The 23,134-nt window shown below is 34.3% G+C and overlaps 1 protein-coding gene across 1 annotated transcript in view; it reads left to right on the top strand.

Moving 5' to 3' along the window:
- LOC125245804 (tripartite motif-containing protein 16-like) overlaps window positions 1–23,134 on the top strand; it is an 82,442-nt gene that overhangs the window by 20,568 nt on the left and 38,740 nt on the right. The window contains exon 4 of the mRNA XM_048156567.1: window positions 99–258. Coding sequence (XP_048012524.1) covers window positions 99–258 — 160 coding nt within the window. The remainder of the gene's footprint in view (window positions 1–98; window positions 259–23,134) is intronic.

Genomic DNA, 23,134 nt, shown 5'->3' with positions numbered 1-23,134 from the left:
GAGTTACTAAAGATCAACAAGAGCTGCTTAAATCTGACAGTAGTGCAGGTTATTGGCTGAAGTGTGGAGGTGATGAGCTTTGATTTCTGTTTTTGTAGAGTTTCCAGTCTCTCTCAGTTCCTCCTGAATCTACAGACGTAAATGACGATCCCTTCAGTTCTCTCTTCTCTTTTGCTGTTGTGAGAGAATCTGTCCTTCAGCTGAGAGACAAACTGGAGGATTTCTGCAAAGAGGAGCTGAAGAAGATCTCTGACAGAGGTAAAGTCCTGGAGATTCATCTGCTCTCAGAAATGATCCTCCATCATCTCATATCATGTAGAAGATCATATTAGAAATGTCTTAGGAACGGATGCAGGGATCATTTTCTCTTGACATGACAATCACACTCTTCATGTCTGTTGATTTCCACAGTTACTTTCACCAACATTGTTCCCAGAACCAGGAACGACTTCCTACAATGTAAGTCACTAAGAAAACAAGCAAAAACTTATTGAGTGTGTTCATGTTTTTCCTGTAGAAGGAGAAAGTAAACATGACAGAAGAGTTTTATAGTTGATCATGTAAATTAATGTTTTTCAATGGGGGCTGTACCATCCCTTAAGGGGGCATTTGGAGAACATTGGGGGGTGCTGGAAGCAATCTTCGAAAACTAATGAATAAATATGATTATTTTCACTGAAAGCCAATTAAAATCATTCAATATTAGGTATTAAACAATATTACAGGTAAAATCACAGTAGTAAAAAAAGATTTTTAAGAGTTTAAGGAAAGTAAGTGTAACGTAGCGGGACTCAGGGTAGGATCCATTTGCAAGCTTTTATTAAAGCAGAGTTCGTAGCTAAACAGGCAAGGGTCAAACAGTGGCAAACAGGTACAGCAGGGAGCAGGCAGAATCATGATCGTTGAACAGGCAGGGAATCGAGGGCAGGCAGATATCATTCACAAAAACCAGGAAACACAATAAACAGTCCAAGGGCAGGCGGCAGAGAATCGTAACCGGGAAACAGACAGGATAAGTAACAGGGTCAGGAGCCTCGGACAGCCACGGCGGGTCAGGTGCCTCGGGCAGCCACGGCGGGTCAGGAGCCTCTGGCAGCCGTGGCAATTTGGAGACCTTGGGACGCCAAGGCAGGTCAGGAGCATTAGGCAGCCATTGCAGTTTGGGAGCCCCACCCACAGGTATATGCAAAAAAAAAATAATTTTCTTGGGGGATTCCATGGTGGCAGTAGCTGGCCGGGAATGACTGGGAACGTGACAGTAAGAAACTGAAAACTCTTCTGGAAAAAAAAATCACTATGATTTTATCCTAAACTGGATTTTTTAACAAGTCTCTTTGGGGAAACTGATAGAAATTTTAAAGAAAGCTCAAGATCGCCAAAGTCTACAGCAGTGAAAATCACCAACAATACAATAGACATACAATGCTTACAAAACTTTATAAATCAAATTATTACACTCATAGTTGAATCAATTTAATGGATCCTTGCTGAATTAAAGTATCAGTTTCTTTTAAAAGAGAATCATACTGACCTCAAACATTTAAATAATTATAATAATAAACACAGAACAATAACCAACATTAATATTCAGGGAAGACTGATTAGACCAGCCCAAAAAAGGTTGAGATCCACTGATGTAAATGATGATTTTCACAAGATATCTGGTGAACTGTACTGAGACACTGATGATATATTGAACATGAAGAGTTCAGAAACATTAAAAGATCAGATTAATAATTCCTGATTGTGATGTGTTTTTTCTCCATCAGATCCCCATCAGCTCAATCTGGATCTGAACACAGTGAATAAATACCTCTGTCTGTCTGAGAGGAACAGAGTGATTACTGTCACTGGGGCACTCCAGTCGTATCCTGATCATCCAGACAGATTTGATGTGTATCCTCAAGTGTTGTGTAGAGAGAGTGTGTGTGGACGCTGTTACTGGGAGATTGAGTGGAGTGGAGATGGTGTGGATATATCAGTGTCAAAGAGCATCAGCAGGAAGGGATTGGGTAAAGAGTGTGTGTTTGGAGGTAATGATCAGTCCTGGAGTTTGATCTGCTCTTCCTCCAGTTACTCATTCAGACACAATAACAGAGAGACTAAACTCCCTATAAAGTCCATCAGCAGGAGAATAGGAGTGTATGTGGATCACAGTGCAGGAACTCTGTCCTTCTACAGCGTCTCTGGAGACACAATGATCCTCATCCACACAGTCCAGACCACATTCTCTCAACCACTCTATCCTGGGTTTGGTGTTGATTTCAGATCATCAGTGAAACTGTGTTGATGAATCAGAATAGATTCTGCCCATAATGCTTTGAGCTCATGATGAATCAGTAACAGTGAGATGTTATAGAGTCTCTTATTTTCTCTTCATTACATTAATACTACAGCTGAACTTCTGTCAGTGAAATAACATGAAGAATAAATGTGTCTAATGAATCCTCATATAGACAGTGAGATCAGTGTGTGTGTCATGATGAGTGATGGTGTGTATCTGTGCTTTTGTTTCTGTTTGTGTTGATGAAAATAAGTCATTCAGTTCTTATTGTAATGTCACATAAATCATTTTTTTTTATTATTACTATCAAAATTACTTTTCAACTGAAACGATCACACACAGGATTCATTAAAATATTAAAATTTAAAAAATATGCAATTTGCTGTAAGATTGATAAATGTCAATTTATTAATAAATATAAAATATATTGAAAGGAATTTATTTATAATCCCTCTAATAAATATATATATATTTTCTATTCATGTTACTGGTAATGTCTGTATTTGGTATCTGAGAAGTGACTGAGGGTCTGACTCATATCAGGAATACAGTACCGGTGTTTCTTCCGGGAATATGTGTTTGTTTTTTACTTAATTAATTTGCTCAAACAACCAAATTAGCCAAGATTCATCATAACTGTCTAAGATATATAAAGACAACTATGTCTAAGTAGTATATTCTGTTGTTAAAACATATATTTACTCTTCTAGCTTCCCATGACAGCTGAAGTCAATGGGGTCACTTAGACCCCTAAAGTAATAATTAACAATTTTTACAACGGAAGTGGTTCAAACAAAAACCAACTTTAGCTTGATGATAATTTTCCTATTGTCACTGTGATGCTGCTTTTAGACAATATGTAATGTGAAAAGCACTATATAAATGGAGATGACTTGACACAATGACATAGTTTAGTGACCTGTGCAATGTTCCCTCTAATTTTTTTTCTCGCTGAGCAAAACTTTTCTCTGTTGAGCGCACATTTTGGCCACCTGAGCAAAAACATACTTTATATCAGACCTGTACAATGAACGTAAACACACACACAAAAAAATGGTTTTATCATGCAACTGTAACATTTAACTTTAATGTGCCGTTTCTATTTTATTTGACCCTTGATGTAACTTAGTGATTTATTAAATATGTTTGAAAACAAGCAGTTCAGTCACTAAATTAAGCACATTTTAGGTTACTTGAGATTTTTTCACATAGCTGTATAAACTGTACCAGTCTTTACCAAGAAATTCTATTAAAAAATAATTTCTGTCCTCCTGCAGGACAGTTCAATTCTTTATAATAATATAATATGAGCAGTTACAATGATGGTTTGGGACAACCATCATGTGTTTTTGTACAGTCAATTATTAGCAACAGTGTTAAACCATCAAAATTACATGTTTATTGCTTATGAATTTCCCAGATTTTATATACCAGGAGGTTAAGATTTTTCGTGGCAAGGAGCCCTAAACAATCCCCTTGTGAGATCAATTTTTTATTAGGCTTACATTATAATATAATAAAATATAATATAATATTTAAGTATTTAAACTGATATACTGATATATATAGTATTATATAAGTTTAAATGCTTCCATTTGTTTTAATATATTATATAGTGAAAACAAACTGAAGCATTTAAACTGATAGCTTAATATTTTTAAGAAATGTGAACGTTAACTCGTTTATAGTTATATAAACATCCCTGAAACCCACACCACCACCACACAAACAAATTTATTTAAACTGAGGTATATCACTGATGTATTTTGAGTTTGCAAGCTACACCTGTGGTGGGTGTGTGATTGTAAATGTCTCAAAGTTTTGTTAGCATTCTGTGCCCATCATCCATTATTTCCACCACTTTTCATTAAAACATGACGTTTTATTTCACATTTCTTTTCGTTTCGCGTTGCCTCTCGTATTGATGTATTTAGTCCTCACACATGACAGTATTCTTACCGCGACTGATTTGGCTCAGGGCCAGCCAGCTCACACGCGCTCAATCGTTCTCTTTGTATGAAACCTGTAAACCGCATTCACCGGTTCCAACTCTATAGCGACAATAACTCTATAGCGGCTGTCCAGAGCACTGCAATTATTTCTCATTTAAACTACTACAATCATTTTCATGTCTGTTCTCTGCGCGGCAATTATTTCTTCTGTGCGGCCGTGGCTTCAGAAGTGCGCGGCCGCGCATGCGCGCAGCTTAGAGGGAACATTGGTTATCAGTATGTTTTGGGAAAGTTTCCTGCTCAGAGCAGATCTCAGATCAACTTCAGCCTTGAAGAAGCTGTGAATCGTGTATGTGTGCTAAGTGTTTTGTGCAGGTCCCTTTGTACTGGACAACTGGCATTCTGCTCGAGACCAGCAGACACCATGTCATGACCCCAAAAGGATATCCGTTACCTAAATCCAGGGTCCCCCTCATCATCACCGTGACAAAGGGTCATATGCTTCTTACTATCTGTCCACGTGTGGAAAATTTCTAATCTTGCATATTTTTTTTAGCCAATCAGAATCATCCAACCTGAAGTAATGACGTAGTTAGTTGACTCTGTTAGAGTATAATTATTGAGAAAATGTGAATGTAAGCAGAGCGGCCTACAAACTCCTTGGGAGACTTGAAGCTGGCTTCTGCTGATTAAACTGCAAACTATTCTTCATTAAATTTTTCTTCAATTTATTATTTTTTTTTTTAAACTCTGACTCCGGGTCTTTATTCAACATATCTGGTTTCAAGGGTCCTAAACTGTTTATCCCCAACAGTTTATGGTGGAGGAATTGCGAGCAATCATTCTTCGGTGACATCCCTGGCTAAACAAAAAACAAGGTAGGAAGCTGTTTTATTATTTTGTTAGGGCTGTCTGGTTGGAAGGGTTGAGAGAACTGGGAAGTGAGACGGTGAGTTTACGTACACACTCAGACGTGAGTGTGGTGCACCAGATCATTGGATACAGACTGGTGTCACGCCATCTGAGGGAGATGGTGGGTGATAACTCCACTCCATTGAGGTCGTCGGAGGAACACTGAAAGCCAGAGGCAGAAGGTGTTGAAATAACTCCTTCCTATTGAAGGGTAGGAGGTCACTAGTAAGCCAGTTTGCTACTAGTGTCTCATGAACCAACAGAGGTGTCAAGTAACGAAGTACAAATACTTCGTTACCTTACTAAAGTAGAAATTTCGGGTATCTATACTTTACTGGAGTAATTATTTTTCAGACGACTTTTCACTTCTACTCCTTACATTTTTACTCAATTATCTGTACTTTCTACTCCTTACATTTTAAAAATAGCCTCGTTACTCCTATTTCATTTCGGCTTGTTTTCATGCCGGCTTGAAAAAAAAAAAAAAAAAAAAACTATCCAGATAAATCGCGCCATGGGTCATTCTACAGAAACGTCCACTTTTGGTATGACAAAATGTCTTAAAATGTATTTCTTTTTTTAACATTTAAACTTAGACCACATTATTATTTTACACTTGGACTTTATGAATACACATAAATGACAGCTTAATGATTTTTTATTTTTTTTGTACATTTATTTAAATACTGCATGTCCCCTCTTTTTGTCACTGGTGTTACCTTACTTCTCTGGCATTTTTAAACATTTTTATGAAATATTATTTCTCATTTTTTTTCAGCACATGCAGTCAGAGTTACAGAATAATAATGATAATTCAAAAAATAAGGAGATTGTGTGTTATTTATTTTAATCAGGTTTGTTAAAAGTGTGATTGAATGATGTTAATTCAATTGCGCAACCATGTATTTGCTATAACAATAAAAAATATTTGAAAAACAATAATAAACAAGTAATGATACAATCCTTTACATCTTAATTCTTGAGTGTAGCAGAATTCAATGAATATAAAATTATTATCATGTCACATATGACATTTTATTTAATGTGACAGACAAAAAACAGTAACACCAGTGACACAATGAATCACCAGTGACATATACATAAGACCAAAGATCCTTAATTTTCAACTATAATTAAGTAGTTTGGACTAAATTTTTACATTTGGTGTACAATAAAAGACTGTCATTGACACTTAGTGAAAGCAGTCAGTAAAAGATTATAAACAACATTTTAAAACTGTCTGTAAAGTCGCTGCACTGAATTTAGCCAAATCCCCTTAATTTAGCCATATCTGACCAAAGGAGGATTAACAATGAGATAGAAAAGTTAGAATCATGTAATCTTAGTGCTTTTTTTATGCAAAATAACTAAATGAATAGCTTTAAATAAAGTTTATCTATAAACGGGTAACACCAGTGACGGTACCACCAGTGATATTTTCATAAAAAGGTAACACCAGTGACAGTAACACCAGTGACATTTTTCATAAAAAATGCATTTTACAAAATGGCTGCTGCAAGGTGTCAACCCACATGTTGTCAATCATGATATATTCACTAAATCAAGTAATTTAATCCATTTGTATTCTAGTTTTTTAAAATTCCCTAGCAATAAAGTAGGTCACACCAGTGACTTCAACTAAAAGCTTCATATGAAAATATGATTTTATAATTAAAATATCTGATAACTGAAAAGAGATAGTGGACTTTCCATTGGCCTTTCTTCATTGATCTTCAGGAAACAGGTAGAAGGAAGTCAAGTGATGTCATCAGTGTGATTTTTTCTTTCAAAATAAGAGATTTTTGTTAAAGGTAACACCAGTGACACAACACCAGGGGACCACTACATTCATTATATATTTTATAATATTTATTTAGCATTTGTTTTTTTTATGTCATTTACATTATATATTTGATAGTTATGTATACATTATTGTATTTGAAATGGTAGAAAAACCTGTTTGTGAGCTCAAAATAAAGCACTTTCCCTCTGTACATGACTGTGGGGACGAGCACTTCTGTGGCGCTTGGAATTTTTATAATTAATTAAAAAACAAATATTGCCACATTGATGGCTCAACAAGGTTTCATTGTTCAAATAACATATTGTTTCATATTAAAATATAAAAAAATTGTAATCCTAAAGTGTTTTTCAAGTGTAATATTTCTGTAAAGTCTAGGGACAGAAAAGTGGACGTTTCTGTAGAATGACCCCCATCCGGATAGAGTGAATTTGATTGTGGTTGGATGAGAAGTATAAAAATGTACCATTCTGACACCCTATTGGTTTGTACGCGATCCATCGCAGCTGGACATGTCACAGATCACGTCATACTCCAGCAAGGTGGACAGTGTTGGGAGTCGTTACTCAAAAAAGATTATTTCTTAAAAATTATTATTTATCCACTACTGGCTCAATTAAGCTAGGTAGTTCGGTAGAGAGACGTTTGAATAAATTAGCGTATACACCGGTTTTTATTTTTATTTTTAGCGCGACCCTTTTTATTTATGTGACCCATAGTCATATACAACCATGTAGCTAAACAAGCCAAAACGAGTTTATTTAAAACGAAACTGAAGGTAAGCCTGCCTTGCTCTCATGGTGTTACTCTCTCTTTCGGTGAAGTGGAGCAGTGCTCTTGCTGAATGGCACAGATTGCACTACGGACTATTATACCTTTATATATATATATATATATATATATATATATATATGAAGAGTTCAGATGCAAAACCCTCTAAATCCATCAGACTTCTTTTCTTTAAAATGAGCATTTTTTACCAGGCTTTTACGATCAAGTTCAGGAGTTTCATTTTAAAGGTAATGATAAGGTTATTAGCTACTGAATAAAATTTTTTTCAAAAATGTCACTCTAGACAATTTATTGGTTTTTAACAAGTTAGTTTTTCTTTTGCGTCAAAACCAGCTAAATCCACTTGTGCTTTTTTTGCAAAAACCTCTAAATCCACCTATTTATATATATATATATATATATATATATATAGAGATACACAAATGTCTAGTAATTACTCTTAAGATTCACATTCCTTTCAGTTTTGAGGTGATGTACCTGGGTTTGATTACCAGTGATTTTTTCAAACAAATACCTGTTCAGAATCCTATCCATAGCAAGTAAGAAAGTATTCACAAGAAAGTGGCTGCAACCAACTTTGCCTACTCTAGATGACTGGGTGGACATAGTACATGATATTTTTACAATGGAGAAGCTAACCTATGCTTTAAGACTTAAGTCTCAGTTATTTTCAGTACTATGGAAAGATTGGATTGAGTATATATCCCCTATACGATCAGATTTTGTTTTACAGCAGAATAATTAAAAACATTTATTTGGGGGGGAAAAAAGCAACAGTCATCATACTCTTTTTTTATTTCATTGGCTTTGGTTTTTCAAACATTTTAACCCGTTCATTTATATAAAAAATCTCATAGAGAGATAAACATTTAAGTATACAAGTTTTATATAGGAAGGTTTCTATGGCTACGGATTATGTCATTGTTTGTTTCTATACCCATCAGCTTCAGCTGTGTCTTTGGTTTCCTTTGTTCAACCCCTGTATTTGTTTTGTTAACAAAGAAGTCACATACAAAAAAAAAAAAGATTAAAAAAAAGAAAATAATAAACTGGCGACATATGTAGACTTCTCTACTTATGTTTCATTGTGATTGTTATGTTTATGACTTCCTGATGGCAACTCCCTGTACACCCCGCACAGCAGGGGTCAAACCCCAATCGACTGTCCTGATAAATTCTACGCATGATCTTGGTTATCGCAAGCAATCTGGGTTTCCTAAACAAAGGAAGATCTAGCACTAGATAGTTCACCTTCTCCAACATGCCCCTTTGGGGGCATGTGATCTAAAAACCCTAACTTCAATGCGTTAAAGCACAATGAGATTCCAGAAAGTTTATATCAAAGACAAAGTTTATAATGTGCAAAATTAATTTTTAAACATCTAAACATTAATGAAATAGCTACGCAGAAACTGATGAAGAGTAACCAGATGTCAGTAACAAGGTGACTGAATGTAGCTGAAAGAACTTCATATGTTCATACTTCATATGACTATGTTTAAAGATTATTTCAGAAGACAGATGAGCATATTAATGCATAAGATCCTTGAAGATGCATGCGATCCGGATAATGATTGTGATAAAAGGCCTGAACAATTCATGGTTTTGATACAAACACTCATATTACAAGTTTGTGTATTAACAGCAAATAGACAGCCTAAAAGTTCTGGATGTGATGTCTGAATGTGGCGACGAGTTTGCAGTTACTGAGGTTCTCTGTATGTAACAGATCTATGTGTGTCACTGTTTTCAAAAAATGCTGATGATACCACCATCGACGGAATCATTGAAACGGTGGTCAACTACGCCCTAGACCGAAACATGGTAGCCTCCAGAGATTTTCTTTTTCTGCTAGACCACCTGTAATGTCATGATTGTTTTACTTTATGTATGTAATGCCATTTTATCATCTACACTACTATGTGTATACAACAAAGTTGAAATAAAAAGCGTCACTTCACTGAGTCACTTAACTTTATGATCATGATATTGTAAATTATATTCAAAACAATTTCATTTGTTTTTTAACCTCTATACACTGTAATTTTTTACACATTTTATGGAAAATAGCTACATTTTTTACAGTAGTTTTCTGTTTTCTTAAATTACATACAGATTCATGTAAAATTACAAACAATATCTGTAATTTATCAACTTGACTGCTATTTTAAGTATTGATAACAAATTACAGTAATTCTCTTTTTTAAACAGGAAAATTACTTTTTTTTTAGTATGTTTAAATTACATTACAAAGCCTAAAAATTCATGTAAAATTACATGAATGATCATAATCTGTAATTAAACATGTGGCTCATTATATTAAAGGGGTGATATCCCTGTAACATCTGTAACAATGTAACATCTTTGTAATTTTAAAGTAAATGTTATTGGTATTTTTTACATTCAAACTCTGTAATTCTGGATACAAATATAGCAAACTATGCAATCTAATTATCAAACAATGCATAGTCTGTTTTTAAAGTGTACAAAGCTGCACTGCTCACCAGATTTAAACTTTCAGGCCTTTGCCCACGCACCAGTTGATCCGAATGTCTTTACAAATTTTATTGTGAATAGAGATGAAAAAAAGCACACATATTCTTTACAAGCTGAAACACACCAAAATCCACCAATCAACTTTCACAAACACACACATGGCATATATACAGCCATTTTAAAGTATTGGTTTTATGTTATCTGATCAGAATATGCATTTTTATTTCTTTATTTGGAGTAGGTGAGAGAAATCCTATACTGAGACATTTGAAACTAAAAAAAAAAAAAAACATGGAGAAAATGGTCTGAAGGTACTGGAATGCATCCCAGCATGCAATGTGTAGAAAACACAGATTCAAATATGGAAAAATGATAACCGCTGCAGTCAACAGCTTGAAGTATCATGCTGTTAAATAATTTTTAATTAATTTGTTACAAATACAGAGGAAAAAAATAAAGAATGGTGATGTTAAAAAATGAAGCCTTGGTAAAACACTGTGTTTCAGAAAAAAGTTGGTCAAAGAAAAAAAATCAAGAAACATACATTTTATGTGCGGATAAAGTCAAGATATCTAACTATTGTGAGTCAGGTATTTGAGGTAAACTTACCTGGGATCAGTCTGGCTTGTGAAAGAGTTGTGTATGTTGTTAGGTTTTGTTTTATTTATTCATAGTCAATATTTGTATGGTTACATTTATTTCAATGTATTTACGAATATACTGTTTTTACTGAGTTTGTCTTAAGCTAAACAAATATTTAAAATTTTAAAAAAAAACATTTAAGAGATGTTAAACATTTTTTGATCGTATGCCACTTACCATAATGACATCCTGAAAGAAGAACAAATCGAGACAAATATGACAACACACTGTCGTGCCTGTTTCCTGGATCAAGACCTAAAAGGCTGACACCTAAAAAGACAGCATTGGAGCGGCCTGAATCAACTAACCTTTCACTTAAAACTACTCAAGTTTACTTTTTATTGAAGTCCTGAGTACAAAGAAAATATGATTCCATGACTGTAACATATTGTAACTAAGTGTAATAGATAGCCTTGTTTTAAGCTCAATAGTTGTAAATGTTACACAAAAACAGCAAGACTCACTTTTCATGTTGATGCATTATGTGACTTGTGACCGCTTCATACACAGACCAGAAAAGATGACCTAAAAGAACATTACAGTTTTAATTTCAACACTCTTGTGTAGTAGGAGTATCATTTGTTCATGTTTTCATTATTTCCTGAGAGTATGTTTGAACTGTACATAAAATAACAAAAATTGTAAACAGGGTCATCTGCTAGCGGAAAAATGGCATTTACAAATCACAATCTTTCGCAATAGATCAGAAGAGAGGATTTCTATATATATATATATATATATATATATATATATATATATATATATATATATATTTCTATATATGTTTTCATTATAGCTAAATGTCTCTTATATGTCGTCGTAGTAAATTGTGTACATATAATACCTGTATAAAGATTGTCTGAATTTCATCTACAGCTTTCACAAGGGCTTGCGATGTTATACTTCTTAAATGAGCTTGCATTGCAACAGCATGGCATAGACTCTAACAACATGATGTCACTGCTTTCTTTCTTGAATTTAGATGTGAAAATTTATTGCACTCGTAATTCCTACAAAGATCACGGTTGAGATTTATCTGTAGCTTTACTACAGTGTGTAGCTTACCGTCCTCAAACTTTAATGAATGCATAGCTTTTAGTGCTACGGTTAGATTATGTCTCAGTTGTAATCGTTTCAAGTGCAAACAACCAGACTTAGTTTTGCTGTCGACGATTCATGCAATCCCACATCGAAGAGATGGATAATTGCACTACAAGAACTATCAATTTACTTTCTTAGTAACTAGACCCTTGAATTCGCATGTGAGTTTTGTAGTCAGATAATTCCTACAAAGGATGTTTGACTTTTATCTGTTGGGAAAAAGAAACGCCAGTAAGCTATATTCAATATCTATTTTTTTGAGTCAAAAATTTGACAGCTGATACAATTCTTAAATGTCATGTTGAATGCTAAAATCTGGATTCTTATCTAAATCATTACTAAAACTTTTTTTTAAAAATGGCGTGAGCACTTGATACCAGAGTACAAATATTGTATAATACATGTTGGAAGTGTGTATAAGTCATGTTCAAATTATACAAATTATACAAAGTGAAAATTGATATATTCTTTTCTTTGTTAAAGTTTAATATGAAGCTTCACTTGGATCCTTGTATCGCATGACTGTAACATGCCTGAAACTTTAAAAAAAAAATAAGACCTATTCTAATACCAAGGGGGAAAGTACGTTTTGCCTAATAGTTTGTGAAAAGAAAAAAATAGTCTGGTTATGTTGTATTCATTGTGTGAGAAACTGATTTGGAGCAAGGTAATATCTATTTGTTAAAAACTTTGCAGCAAACATATTATTTGTCAACATTATTCTTTTGTTTTACCATAGTTTTACCTTATATTGACTAGGAATTGAAACTTTATTGAAATAAAAAAAAAAGTTAAATTATATAAATCTATGAGACATACCTCACCTTAAATGTAAAGTTTTTTAGACACAAACATATTTAACAGATACACTAGGTATTTAATCACTAGGGTACGAAGATATTTAATGCGGACATGCCAGGTAGGGGATTTGGCCTAATCTTTGGTTTTTAAGCACAATTAAATATTCTCAAGAGACCCATTGTCCCCTGGAAGTCACGTCTTCTGAAAGACCTCACATGTGCGGATTCACTTAGTTGAAAAATTATGTTTTACCTTATAGGGTCTTTAACACCCTGCAAAATCGTTGGGAGTCAAAGGGCATTTTCATCAGTGCTCCCTAAAGTCTGTTCATAAGGCCAACAGACAACGGTCGCATCAAAATATGGTAACGTTTGAAAATACTCATTGTATTTTTGAGTAGATAACCAATAGTATATTTTTAGTAAAGGGTATGTTTCCACATTGATAAAGACCAGTTAAGAAGCTACAAGAATGTCAGATGTTGAGTTCAGGCACACCATAATAGTATGACAACATATGACCACTTTTTATTTGATTTTTAAGGTAATATCATACTTTGAATTAAGACGAGTAAAATTAAATATTCGCTCTAGACAATTTTTCAGGGGGAACAGCACAGAGGAACATCTGGTCTCTCTCTCTCTCCCTCTCTCTGAAAATGTGGGATTTTCTTAAAGATACAACTTAAACTAAAAAGAGCAATGTTGAGTCATTGTTTCAGGTGACTGCGTTGTGAGGCATCAAACACACAGACACTTTCACGTTTGGAATTTTTTAATATATATATATTTTTTAATCAAAATTGAATATTCATTTTTAAAAACAAAGTTTTTTTTTTTTTTTTATGACAAACTTTGGCAATATGTTTCATTGCATTGGTGGTTATTTGCCAGATGGAAATGCTGCTTAAATCTTTGAGAAATAAGATAAAATAAAACTAAGTAGAGGTTTTTTGATGTAACATTTTAAAGGTTTTTTTTTTTTTTTTAATAAAAATAATACTTTATGTTAAATTTAAGTTAAATCATTTCTACCATTGGACATCAGATGTTATCCTGATACAGTAGCCTTCTAAAAAGATAAATAGAAGATATGATTTTAATAAAACTTTATAGATTGGATTTGGATAAAATATCTAGATTATGCTTTGTAATAAATTTAGTACAATAAAAATGTGCTCTAGAATGCAGACTAACTTTACATGCTGTGACACAGAGGCTCATCTGTTCTGCTTCCTCCCGTCTCTGTGAGGGTCTGAAGGATTTGTTTCACACTGGAATTTATCCCTAGGAGTGTTTTGTTTATGACACAACTTAAACTATTTGTTTTTTATAATTTTATATATTTTTTAGAATTTTTTTATCATTTTAATTTTATCATTTTTTTATTTTATTTTATTTTAACAACTTCAGCTCTCTGAAAATGTAAGGTGTTTTCATATTTATATTTGTTTATTTATTTTTTTTTAACTATAACTAAAAATGTTTAAAATGTTTAAATAAATGTAACATATTTGGCTTATACATTTGATTTATAATAATTTAATTTAAAATAGAGATAAATAGAGAATTCCTTTGATAGAACCAATTGTGTGTTTGGGTGCATGGGTGCGTGTGTACATGTGTGTGGTTCTGGTATTCCCTAATGTTGTGTGGACAAAATGTGACCCAAAAGTGTAGTCCTACCACAAATTGTTGGCCCCCGAGCAAAATTTGACCCATGACAAAAACAGCTTATAAATTATTTTAAATCAATTTTCTTTGTTAATTTATTTATTAATAAATGGTTTTTTTTTTTTTGTTTTTGTTTTTTTGTAGTTTGTTTGTTTGTTTTTGTGTGTGTACGGACTAGAATATACAATTATACTACAATAATCATTATGTCTATGGAAAGCCCCATAAAACATGGAAGTGTCCACAGACCCCCACAGCCTGAATACTGTGACAGTCTCACATTTCACACCTTGCTGTGAGAAGTGGATAGAAAATGGTTTTCAGCCTGATTTCCCAGGGAAGAGTGTATGGATATAACAGCAAAAGGTTTTTTTTTTTTTTTTTTTTTTTTTTGAACATGTACCATTGAATAATCTCATACTTTGAGTTACATTTATGCATAATCACTTGTGTCATAGACAATCAAACACTGATTGGAACCCAATACAGAAATAAGATATAAAAGTTTATGGTTGAAATATTTTTATCTATTAAAATACACACCTGTTGGAAAAAATTTCCTCTTCTCTGAACCAGTTTCACCAAGTTGTGAGAAGAGCTGCACTTTAAGAGCATTAAACTTTAAGCATGTTTTTTATTATTATTATTTTAAACATTTCCTTGACTCAATAGAACTCATGCGGTCATGCAAGTCTCTTTTCTCCATGAGAAAAATGTAAGAAGGTTTTATACACTTATTTAGGGTAAAAACTTTTACATTGTTTTATTTCATTTGTGATCTAGTAGTTTATTTTAAACCAATTTATAGATCATTGATTTTACTCTCTCTCTCTCTGTTTCTCCTCTTACAACCAGAGGTGTGAAATCTGAGACTGTTTGTGCATGGGGTTGGGGTGGCTGCTTGTGTCTGTGTGTGTGTGTGTGTGTGTGTGTGTCTGTGTGTGTGTGTGCGTGTGTGGGTGTGAGACAGAGAGTGGCTGTCTAGCTCTGCACTAATAATGGTGGTTATTGTTTGTCATATTATGATCATCCTGATTATAATTTATTCATTTTTCACACATGTGGTCAACAGATCAGTCAGGTTAGAGAGAGTTCAAATAACAACTATATAAATACAACCTGACAGTTCAATATTAATCATTCTGCAAATCCAACCCCCATAGGAATATTCATACCGGACACAATAAAAATGATTTATTATGACAGGTGTCATCAATCATTTTGACATAGTAGCCTCCCTATCTCTCTCTTGCAACTAAAAACCCTGAAAAAGATGAGAGCACTTATCACTTAAAAACTAAACAGTAGACAAACCTCTTTACACAGGGATCTAACACGTCTCTTCTATTCAGCCTCCACTTTTTGCCTCCTCCGTTTATATGGCACAGCTTCCATATGAGACAGAAGAATAGCATCTTGTTTGACTTTGTCTTTGGCGAAATAAAGCTGTTGTTTGATGTATAATAAATCCGATTCCTTCAAAGCAGCGGCACTGCACGAAGAACTGTTATGAGTGCATGATACAATTGCGACCAAGCCATTTCCACTGTAGGCTATTTTGCCTTATGACAGGCGGAGTTTTGAGGTAAATAACGTTTTCTTCTGTCTTTCAATATTAGTAGGACAGGCTGATCCATTTCATCGTACTCCATCTTTTATTTTAAAAATCTCAATCTGAATCTGACTCTAAAAAAATCTCCTCAGCGCGCCGCTATATTGAAACCGCTCGGAATCATATGATTCGATTCGCGCCTTCTGATTGGTTCTCGGAATATAGCGGCTTTTGCTGCCAAAGGGAAGTGGCGTCTAGAGGCTTTTGCCAACAAACCGATATTTCTTAATGGGCTGACGCTGCGTTTTAGAGGATTTGAAGCACGTGATTTGTTGAACGTGTACTACGTGCCGTAAGCATTCGTTCAATGTCATTATCTCATTTTTGACAGAGATGGCGTTTAGCGGCTTTTGCATCTGAACTCTTCATATATATATATATATATATATATATATATATATATATATATATATATGTATATATGTATATATGTAACGAACAAGCTGCGATGTCACGTTTCCAGTGCTTTGTTGTGTGCGCGTGAGGCGCGGGCGCGATCAAACAGCTGTCTTTGCCTCATCGTCATGGCAACGGTTCGTGGCCAGGTCAGATTACGTCAGGCCCTGCGTTCCATTCGGAAGGGCTCATCCCTATGCCCTAATCCCTATAAAAGTGTTTACCCTCCGGAGTGAGAGCTTCGAAGGGATGAAGGGTGTAGGGGTCAAATTACTCCTTTTTTGGAACGCACTTCTGCGTCATCTTAACAAGACAATCAAGGAGGATAGATTGCGCAAGCTGCGCCCTTTATTTAATGTTAGTTTATTTATTTATTTTTGGTTTATCGCACCATAATGTATATTGTGTCTATGTATTTGAAACATTTGAATGGACTGATAAAGGGAGCTGTAAAGTATTTTTTTTGAAGCACAATGTCGTTTTGACCATAATAATGTACTAAATCTAACTCGTAGAAATATTACAGTAGTATAGAAAAATACTATACATACATTTATAGATAAAATCGAACTCCGAGCCTCCTGTACCCATTCTGTGACGTCAAACAACTTCCCTGTGCAAAGGATCATGGGGGCCCGAAGTGTCCATCAGTTGTATCCTTCGAAATCCTTCATTCCGAAGGGCCCTTTAAAGTGGCCAGTTTTGAGCACTTCGGTTTGGAACAACCCTTCAATATTGGCGGCCATGATTGTTTTCACTCCGAAGTGCTCTTCAGAGGGCGATATATGCCGTTTGGAACGCACTGAGAGTTTGTTGCCGTTTGTTGGATGCTCAGACGACCAAACAAACGCCGATTAAACATGTTCAGTCTGGTAAAAATAGAGTCCGACCAACACCAACAGGGTTATCACACCTATCCAACAAACTCCAATAGACGAGTGCGGTGTGAACTGAAACAGCTGAAAACTACCCGCATTTGGCAGGTTGGCGGGTGTTAATGTCAAGCCCTGATTGTTACTAAGCCTGCCCTGGGTACACCAAAACTACCTGCATTTTTCTTGTCCGCTGCCCTCACAGATTCCTGCAGTTAAGTTTGGATGTACATTTACATTCCAATAAAGGTTATTGATGACATTTTGAGGAGGTGGAGTGCACAATAGACCCCTGTGGCACGGCCTAAGCTTTTGTCCTTAATGGCATTTTTTTCCCTTACATTACTTTTACTTTTATACTTTAAGTAGTTTTGAAACCAGTACTTTTACACTTTTACTTGAGTAAAAAGCTTGAGTTGATACTTCAACTTCTACAGAAGTATTTTTAAACCCTAGTATCTATACTTCTACTTGAGTATTGAATGTGAATACTTTTGACACCACTGTGAACCAAAGTTCTCTGACTCTTCCATTCAGACAGGGGCGCCCCGAATTTAGTGATTCAGGAAGTTAGAGATGAAGCTTTTAGTTAAATATGATGAAATAGAGATAGGGATAGGGTTGGCTGGTCAAGGATGCATCAGGAACGATCCCGACGAAAATAAAAATTTTGTGACCCTAATTGGCTTGGACCAGTATGTAACTGTGATTTTTGGAGTATACTTTGCAGTTTCATCAAGCAGAAGCCAAAGTTGTGTTGTTTAAAGATTGCCGCCACCATCTCTTTCAGGTGAGTATTAATTTTGACTAAAACATGGCTAACAAATTGAGTAACTTGATCAGTAACTTGATCAGTCCTGATACAGATAACGAGGTAGAAGAGAGCAAAATGCTGTAAGCAGCTCTGCTCTGAAGCTCTAATTAAAGACAGAGATTATTAAGAAAATGATTAGTCAGGGTTTTGATTCTGATTGGAAAGTTAAACAACAACCAGACTGGCTACAAACAAAGACAGAACCAGAAAAAATCACATTTTTAGCTGTATGTACTTGTTTATGGATTTGTAAAATGGATGGGTTACAATTAACCCCTGATGAAAAAAAAAAAAAAAATCCCAGAAGTAACTGAGGGATGTTTCAATTTGATTACCTAATGTGATAAAGATAACAAGGAGTGTTTTAATTGTGGTGAGCAGGGCCATCTAGCCCGTAATTGTAAAAACCCACCTAAAAAGTGTAGACAGTGTGGGAAACTTGGCCATATTGTAAAATATTGTAAACAAAAGAAAGAAAAGAAAGAAAGAAACAAAAAAAGAGACTTCCACTCTGAGAATGAGCTTTTGAAATTGAGAAAAAACAAGAGATAACAACAAGGTCAAAAGATTGTAGTCTTAAGGAATTCCTTTTGAAGGGAAATCTATAATAATAAGTTTTATATTAAATGGACAAAAACAGGTTAATGTAAAATTACAGTGAATGAATCCAAAACATGTGTTACCAAATATATATATATATATATATATATATATATATATATATATATATACATATATATATATAAAATAAGTAGAGAATAAAAATAGGGATGATTGGATGTTCTGAAAGTTTCAATTTATGGAAAAATATTTGAACAGTCTCAAGTATGTTTTTATGTGATGAGCGCATCGCTATCACAGGACCTAAATTTCTAAATGTTTGGTTTATGATGGTCAAAGTGACAGAGGATTTAAATGGCAAAAATGAGACTGCCAGTGACACAGAGACTGATCTGAAGTTGGTAATGCCTAAATTCCCTGATACGGGTGAAAGACAAATATAAAAGTTATGATTATTTGAAAATGAATGTCAATTCTGGCAAAGTCTTAAGCTGGTCCAGAGTTAAAAGACAGTATGTAAAGTTTGATGTTAAAAGTTATAAAAAGGCTGTGTACCAGCCCTGAAATCCTCAGAGTCTCTCTCTCATTCAAAGTCAGCTAAATGCTCTGCCCTACAAAGCAAAAAGGCAGTAACTACGCAGAGTGCAGAACTGAGAAAAATGACTTAAAAGTTATCCTGTCATCCAGCTAAGTAGTTGTAGGTAGATTATTGGACATGTTGCTGTTATGTTACTTTATATAAGCTTATTCTTTGTACATATCAATCCTCATATTTAATTTGTCACATAACAAAGGATGCCTTGAATGTCATGAAAATGACAATAACTAATTTTTGACCAAAAATGCAGTTACTGCCTTTTTGCTTTGTAGGGCAGTGCTGCTATCTGAGCTTGTGTCATAAGTGATAACAAGCTATTTATAGTGAAGCACAATGTCTCATGTGAAAATCATGGACACAGAGATGTTGAAAGAAATGATTGCCATAAAGAGGTTAAATTAGTTAAATTTGTTGTTAAATTTGTCAAATGAAAACTCAATGAGTATAAAGAGGTCTCTAAAATGGTAATACAGACCTTGAATGATAGAAGTGACTATTTTGATGAATTTCTTCTATGACCAGTAACTTTTTTGTCTGATCTTTGTCACCACCATGTGCAGGGCTGATGGCTCCGGTTACAGATGTGGCAAAACACTACACTGAATGGACAGTGAGAATTAAATTCACTATGAACAGTCGCAGCACTGATATGTTGCTGCTGAGAGAATGCACAGTCAAATGATTTCAGTGATTAAATACTGCTGTCATTAACCTGTCTCCATGTTTTAACACTATCAGGCAGTCCAATGGCTCTGGTGGCTCTTGAATGCAACTTCCCGAAGCTGCAGAAAACACCTGATTTTGTTGAAGAAAACTGTCAAAGATTTCATGATGGGAAAGAGCGGGTACCAGTGTGCACGAGGTGATTTCTCAATGACGGGTAAGATCCTCTTTGGCCAGACAGAGGACAACCTAAGGCAGGGGGTTGCCGCCGCCACTGGGCATCTACCCTGATGGGAGGTGTTTATGTGAGATGGGTATGAGAGTTGAGCAGGATGTCTGTTAGGCCAGCAGCATCATTAAGGGGGGATGACCTGTGAGAAGAACAGCAGTCTGACCCAAAAATGCTCCTCTATACTACTCACCAGAAACCACATTCCTAAGATGGCTTGTTTTTCATTGTGACAAGCCCACAACTTGATGCAACTATGCCAGGGGACAAGACCCTGAGGAGAAGAAGATTATTGATAAAGCTGATGGAAATGAGCTTTCAAGAGCCGACTGAGACCATGAGGTGATTGTCCGTAATTTCTGGGGAGACCAGAGTAAAGTTTAGTAACATAATGTTGGTTGCCCTATTGGCAAGAACTGTATAGAAGTTTTAGATTCAACAGTACTATGAATCACTAAATCAATGAGGCTGTGTTGATTTTGAACTAATGTGTCTGTATTATAGTTTTTACTCCTGCAGGTCATTGGACATGGCAGAGGATAATTCGTAGACATGGTGGTGGTTAAAGATGAACACTGATTTTGCAGATTCAGGAGACAGATAATTGCATTCAGCATTTAAACTAAAGATAACCTCAAAAATGGCTATTAGCATAACATTTTTTAGATGGTGGTAATTGTCTTTATTTGAAAGTTGAACATTTACACTTTAACCTTTGTGAATGACCAAGGGTTCTATATAATAACTTAATATTAAATTATGTTATTATTTGCGCAGAAAGAGAGAGAGACTGCTTGAGTGAGGAAAAGGATGAAACTCTGTCTGTTATCAGCCTGATAAAGCTTAAATAAAACAATGAGATTAGAACCAAAACAACCCAGCTGACATTTCTAAAAACAAATTATAGTGATGAGACATGCTTTGAGACTTAATAAGAGTAAAACCTACAGGAAAAATGTTAAGTTCAAATATGTTTTTAGATTTAAAACCAAAAGCAAACATTGACAATTAGCGGTTCATATTCATGTGTCTTGTGTGAGTGTGTGTGATGGTGACTGGACTTTATGTTTTGTATGTGGAAATAATCTGTCCTCAGTGTGTGTATGTCATTAACCTCTGGAATGAGTGTTTTATCATCACAGATGGGTTAAGTGAAAATTTTGACAAGCCGATATTTCGGATTGAATCTTATGAAAAGACGATACAGAACATGGGACGAGCTTTAAGTGGATTGGATATCCAGCTCTGTCTGCTAATGGTAATTATGACTTTTGTCATTTATGATGTTGATTTTAATTATTATCTGAATTAGTTTTTTTAAGAACATTTATAGAAATTGGAATTGTGGAACTGAAGATTGCCGTCCATGGGTTAAAAACCCTTGTCTACATTCAACTGAGGGTCTAAATTTAAACACTGTCTTCTTTGTTTAATCAGAATAATAAACGTAAATGTTATAAGATTTGACGGCTGAGACAAAGTGACACATTGGCTAAGTCACTAGTAAATTATCCAGAGAAACCCCTCAAATTTATGGAAGGCCGGTGGGCAAACAAACAAAGGAGGAGTGAATATAATTGATAAAAGTTTTATTTATTTATTTATTTTTCTTTTCATCCATTAAATGGATGTATGACATTAGATGTCTAGAGAAATACAATTTATGTAATAAGGGTTGAAGGTGAAAGAAGCTATTAGGCTGTCTGTGCAACCTAGAGATTTGAGATTTGAGAAAAACAATAATTTGGTTTCTGCAAAACAATAGAGATAAGGGGGACTGAGACAGTAACGATAATATATTTTTAGATCTGCAGACTAACAATTTGATGGGATAGAGTGACAAAATTATAAGCAGTTGAAATTATTGTGATGAAAAAAGTGAAACTGTTTCAAAAACAGCTTTAAAGAAATTGATAATGTCTTATAGTACAAATTTGTATAATTTATAAGTGTTACTTGAGTATTATTAACAGTGAGGTCATGATAAAGAGATATGTCAGTCAAGACAAACAAATTGTTACTATAATTTAATTTATATGTTTTGATGCTTATTTCATTTTGATGAAAGTTTTTGTAATGAAATGTTTTAAAATTCAAAAGTTTAGGTTTATGTTTATTTTTATTTATTTTTTATTTTTTTGTGGGCTATAATGGATCTGTTGTAAAAAGAAATGATAACAAAAGGATTATTAAGTAAAAGTAACAATTCTATGTTTTATTGAAAAGGATAATTGAAATGGTTATGGTCATGTAAATTTGTTTTCTTTTATTTCTATTTTTAAAGGTGTTTAAAAAAAGAGATTTAAAAGATGTTCTTCAATTAAGGTGGTACATGCTATGTCTATAAAATGAACAATGATTTAAGAAACTTAAAATACTTAGATGGATTATGATGGTCTTATTTATTTATTTATTTATTTATTTTTTGTTGTTTATTTTGAATTAGACCACAATTTTGTTTTTAATCTTAAAAATTATCTATAAAGTGTATAGTGAAAGGAGTGGATTTACGATCCATCACCTTGTAATATATAATGAATTGGAAATTATATTTTTCTAAAAACCAGTGTATATATCCTGGTGTTTATGATTACAGGCAATGTCTGTATTTAGTATCTGAGGAGTGACTGAGGGTCTGGCCCATGCCAGGAATGCAGTAGCAGTGTTTGCTCATTTAGCCCGGCTTCCAGAGAATAAATATGTATTTGTTTTTTAGTCAAGGAATTTGATCATAAAGCGAATAGCCAAGATTGATGTAAGACAACCATGTGTAAGGACTGAAGGTCAATAATGCACTATGTGCTCTGTAGAATATTCTGTTCTAGTTAAGTCCTTCGAGGGAAAACCTATTGTCTATTTTATAACAATTTAACCTGGTAGGGGAACATAGGTCCGTAATTTAAAAAAAAAAAAATGTTTAAAGCGGCCTAAATTG

This window comes from Megalobrama amblycephala, linkage group LG14 (assembly GCF_018812025.1).
Source record: "Megalobrama amblycephala isolate DHTTF-2021 linkage group LG14, ASM1881202v1, whole genome shotgun sequence".
NCBI classification, from domain to species: Eukaryota; Metazoa; Chordata; class Actinopteri; order Cypriniformes; family Xenocyprididae; genus Megalobrama; species Megalobrama amblycephala.
The sequence above is the reverse complement of the archived record's forward strand: the minus strand, read 5'-3'. Positions and strand labels throughout refer to the sequence as shown.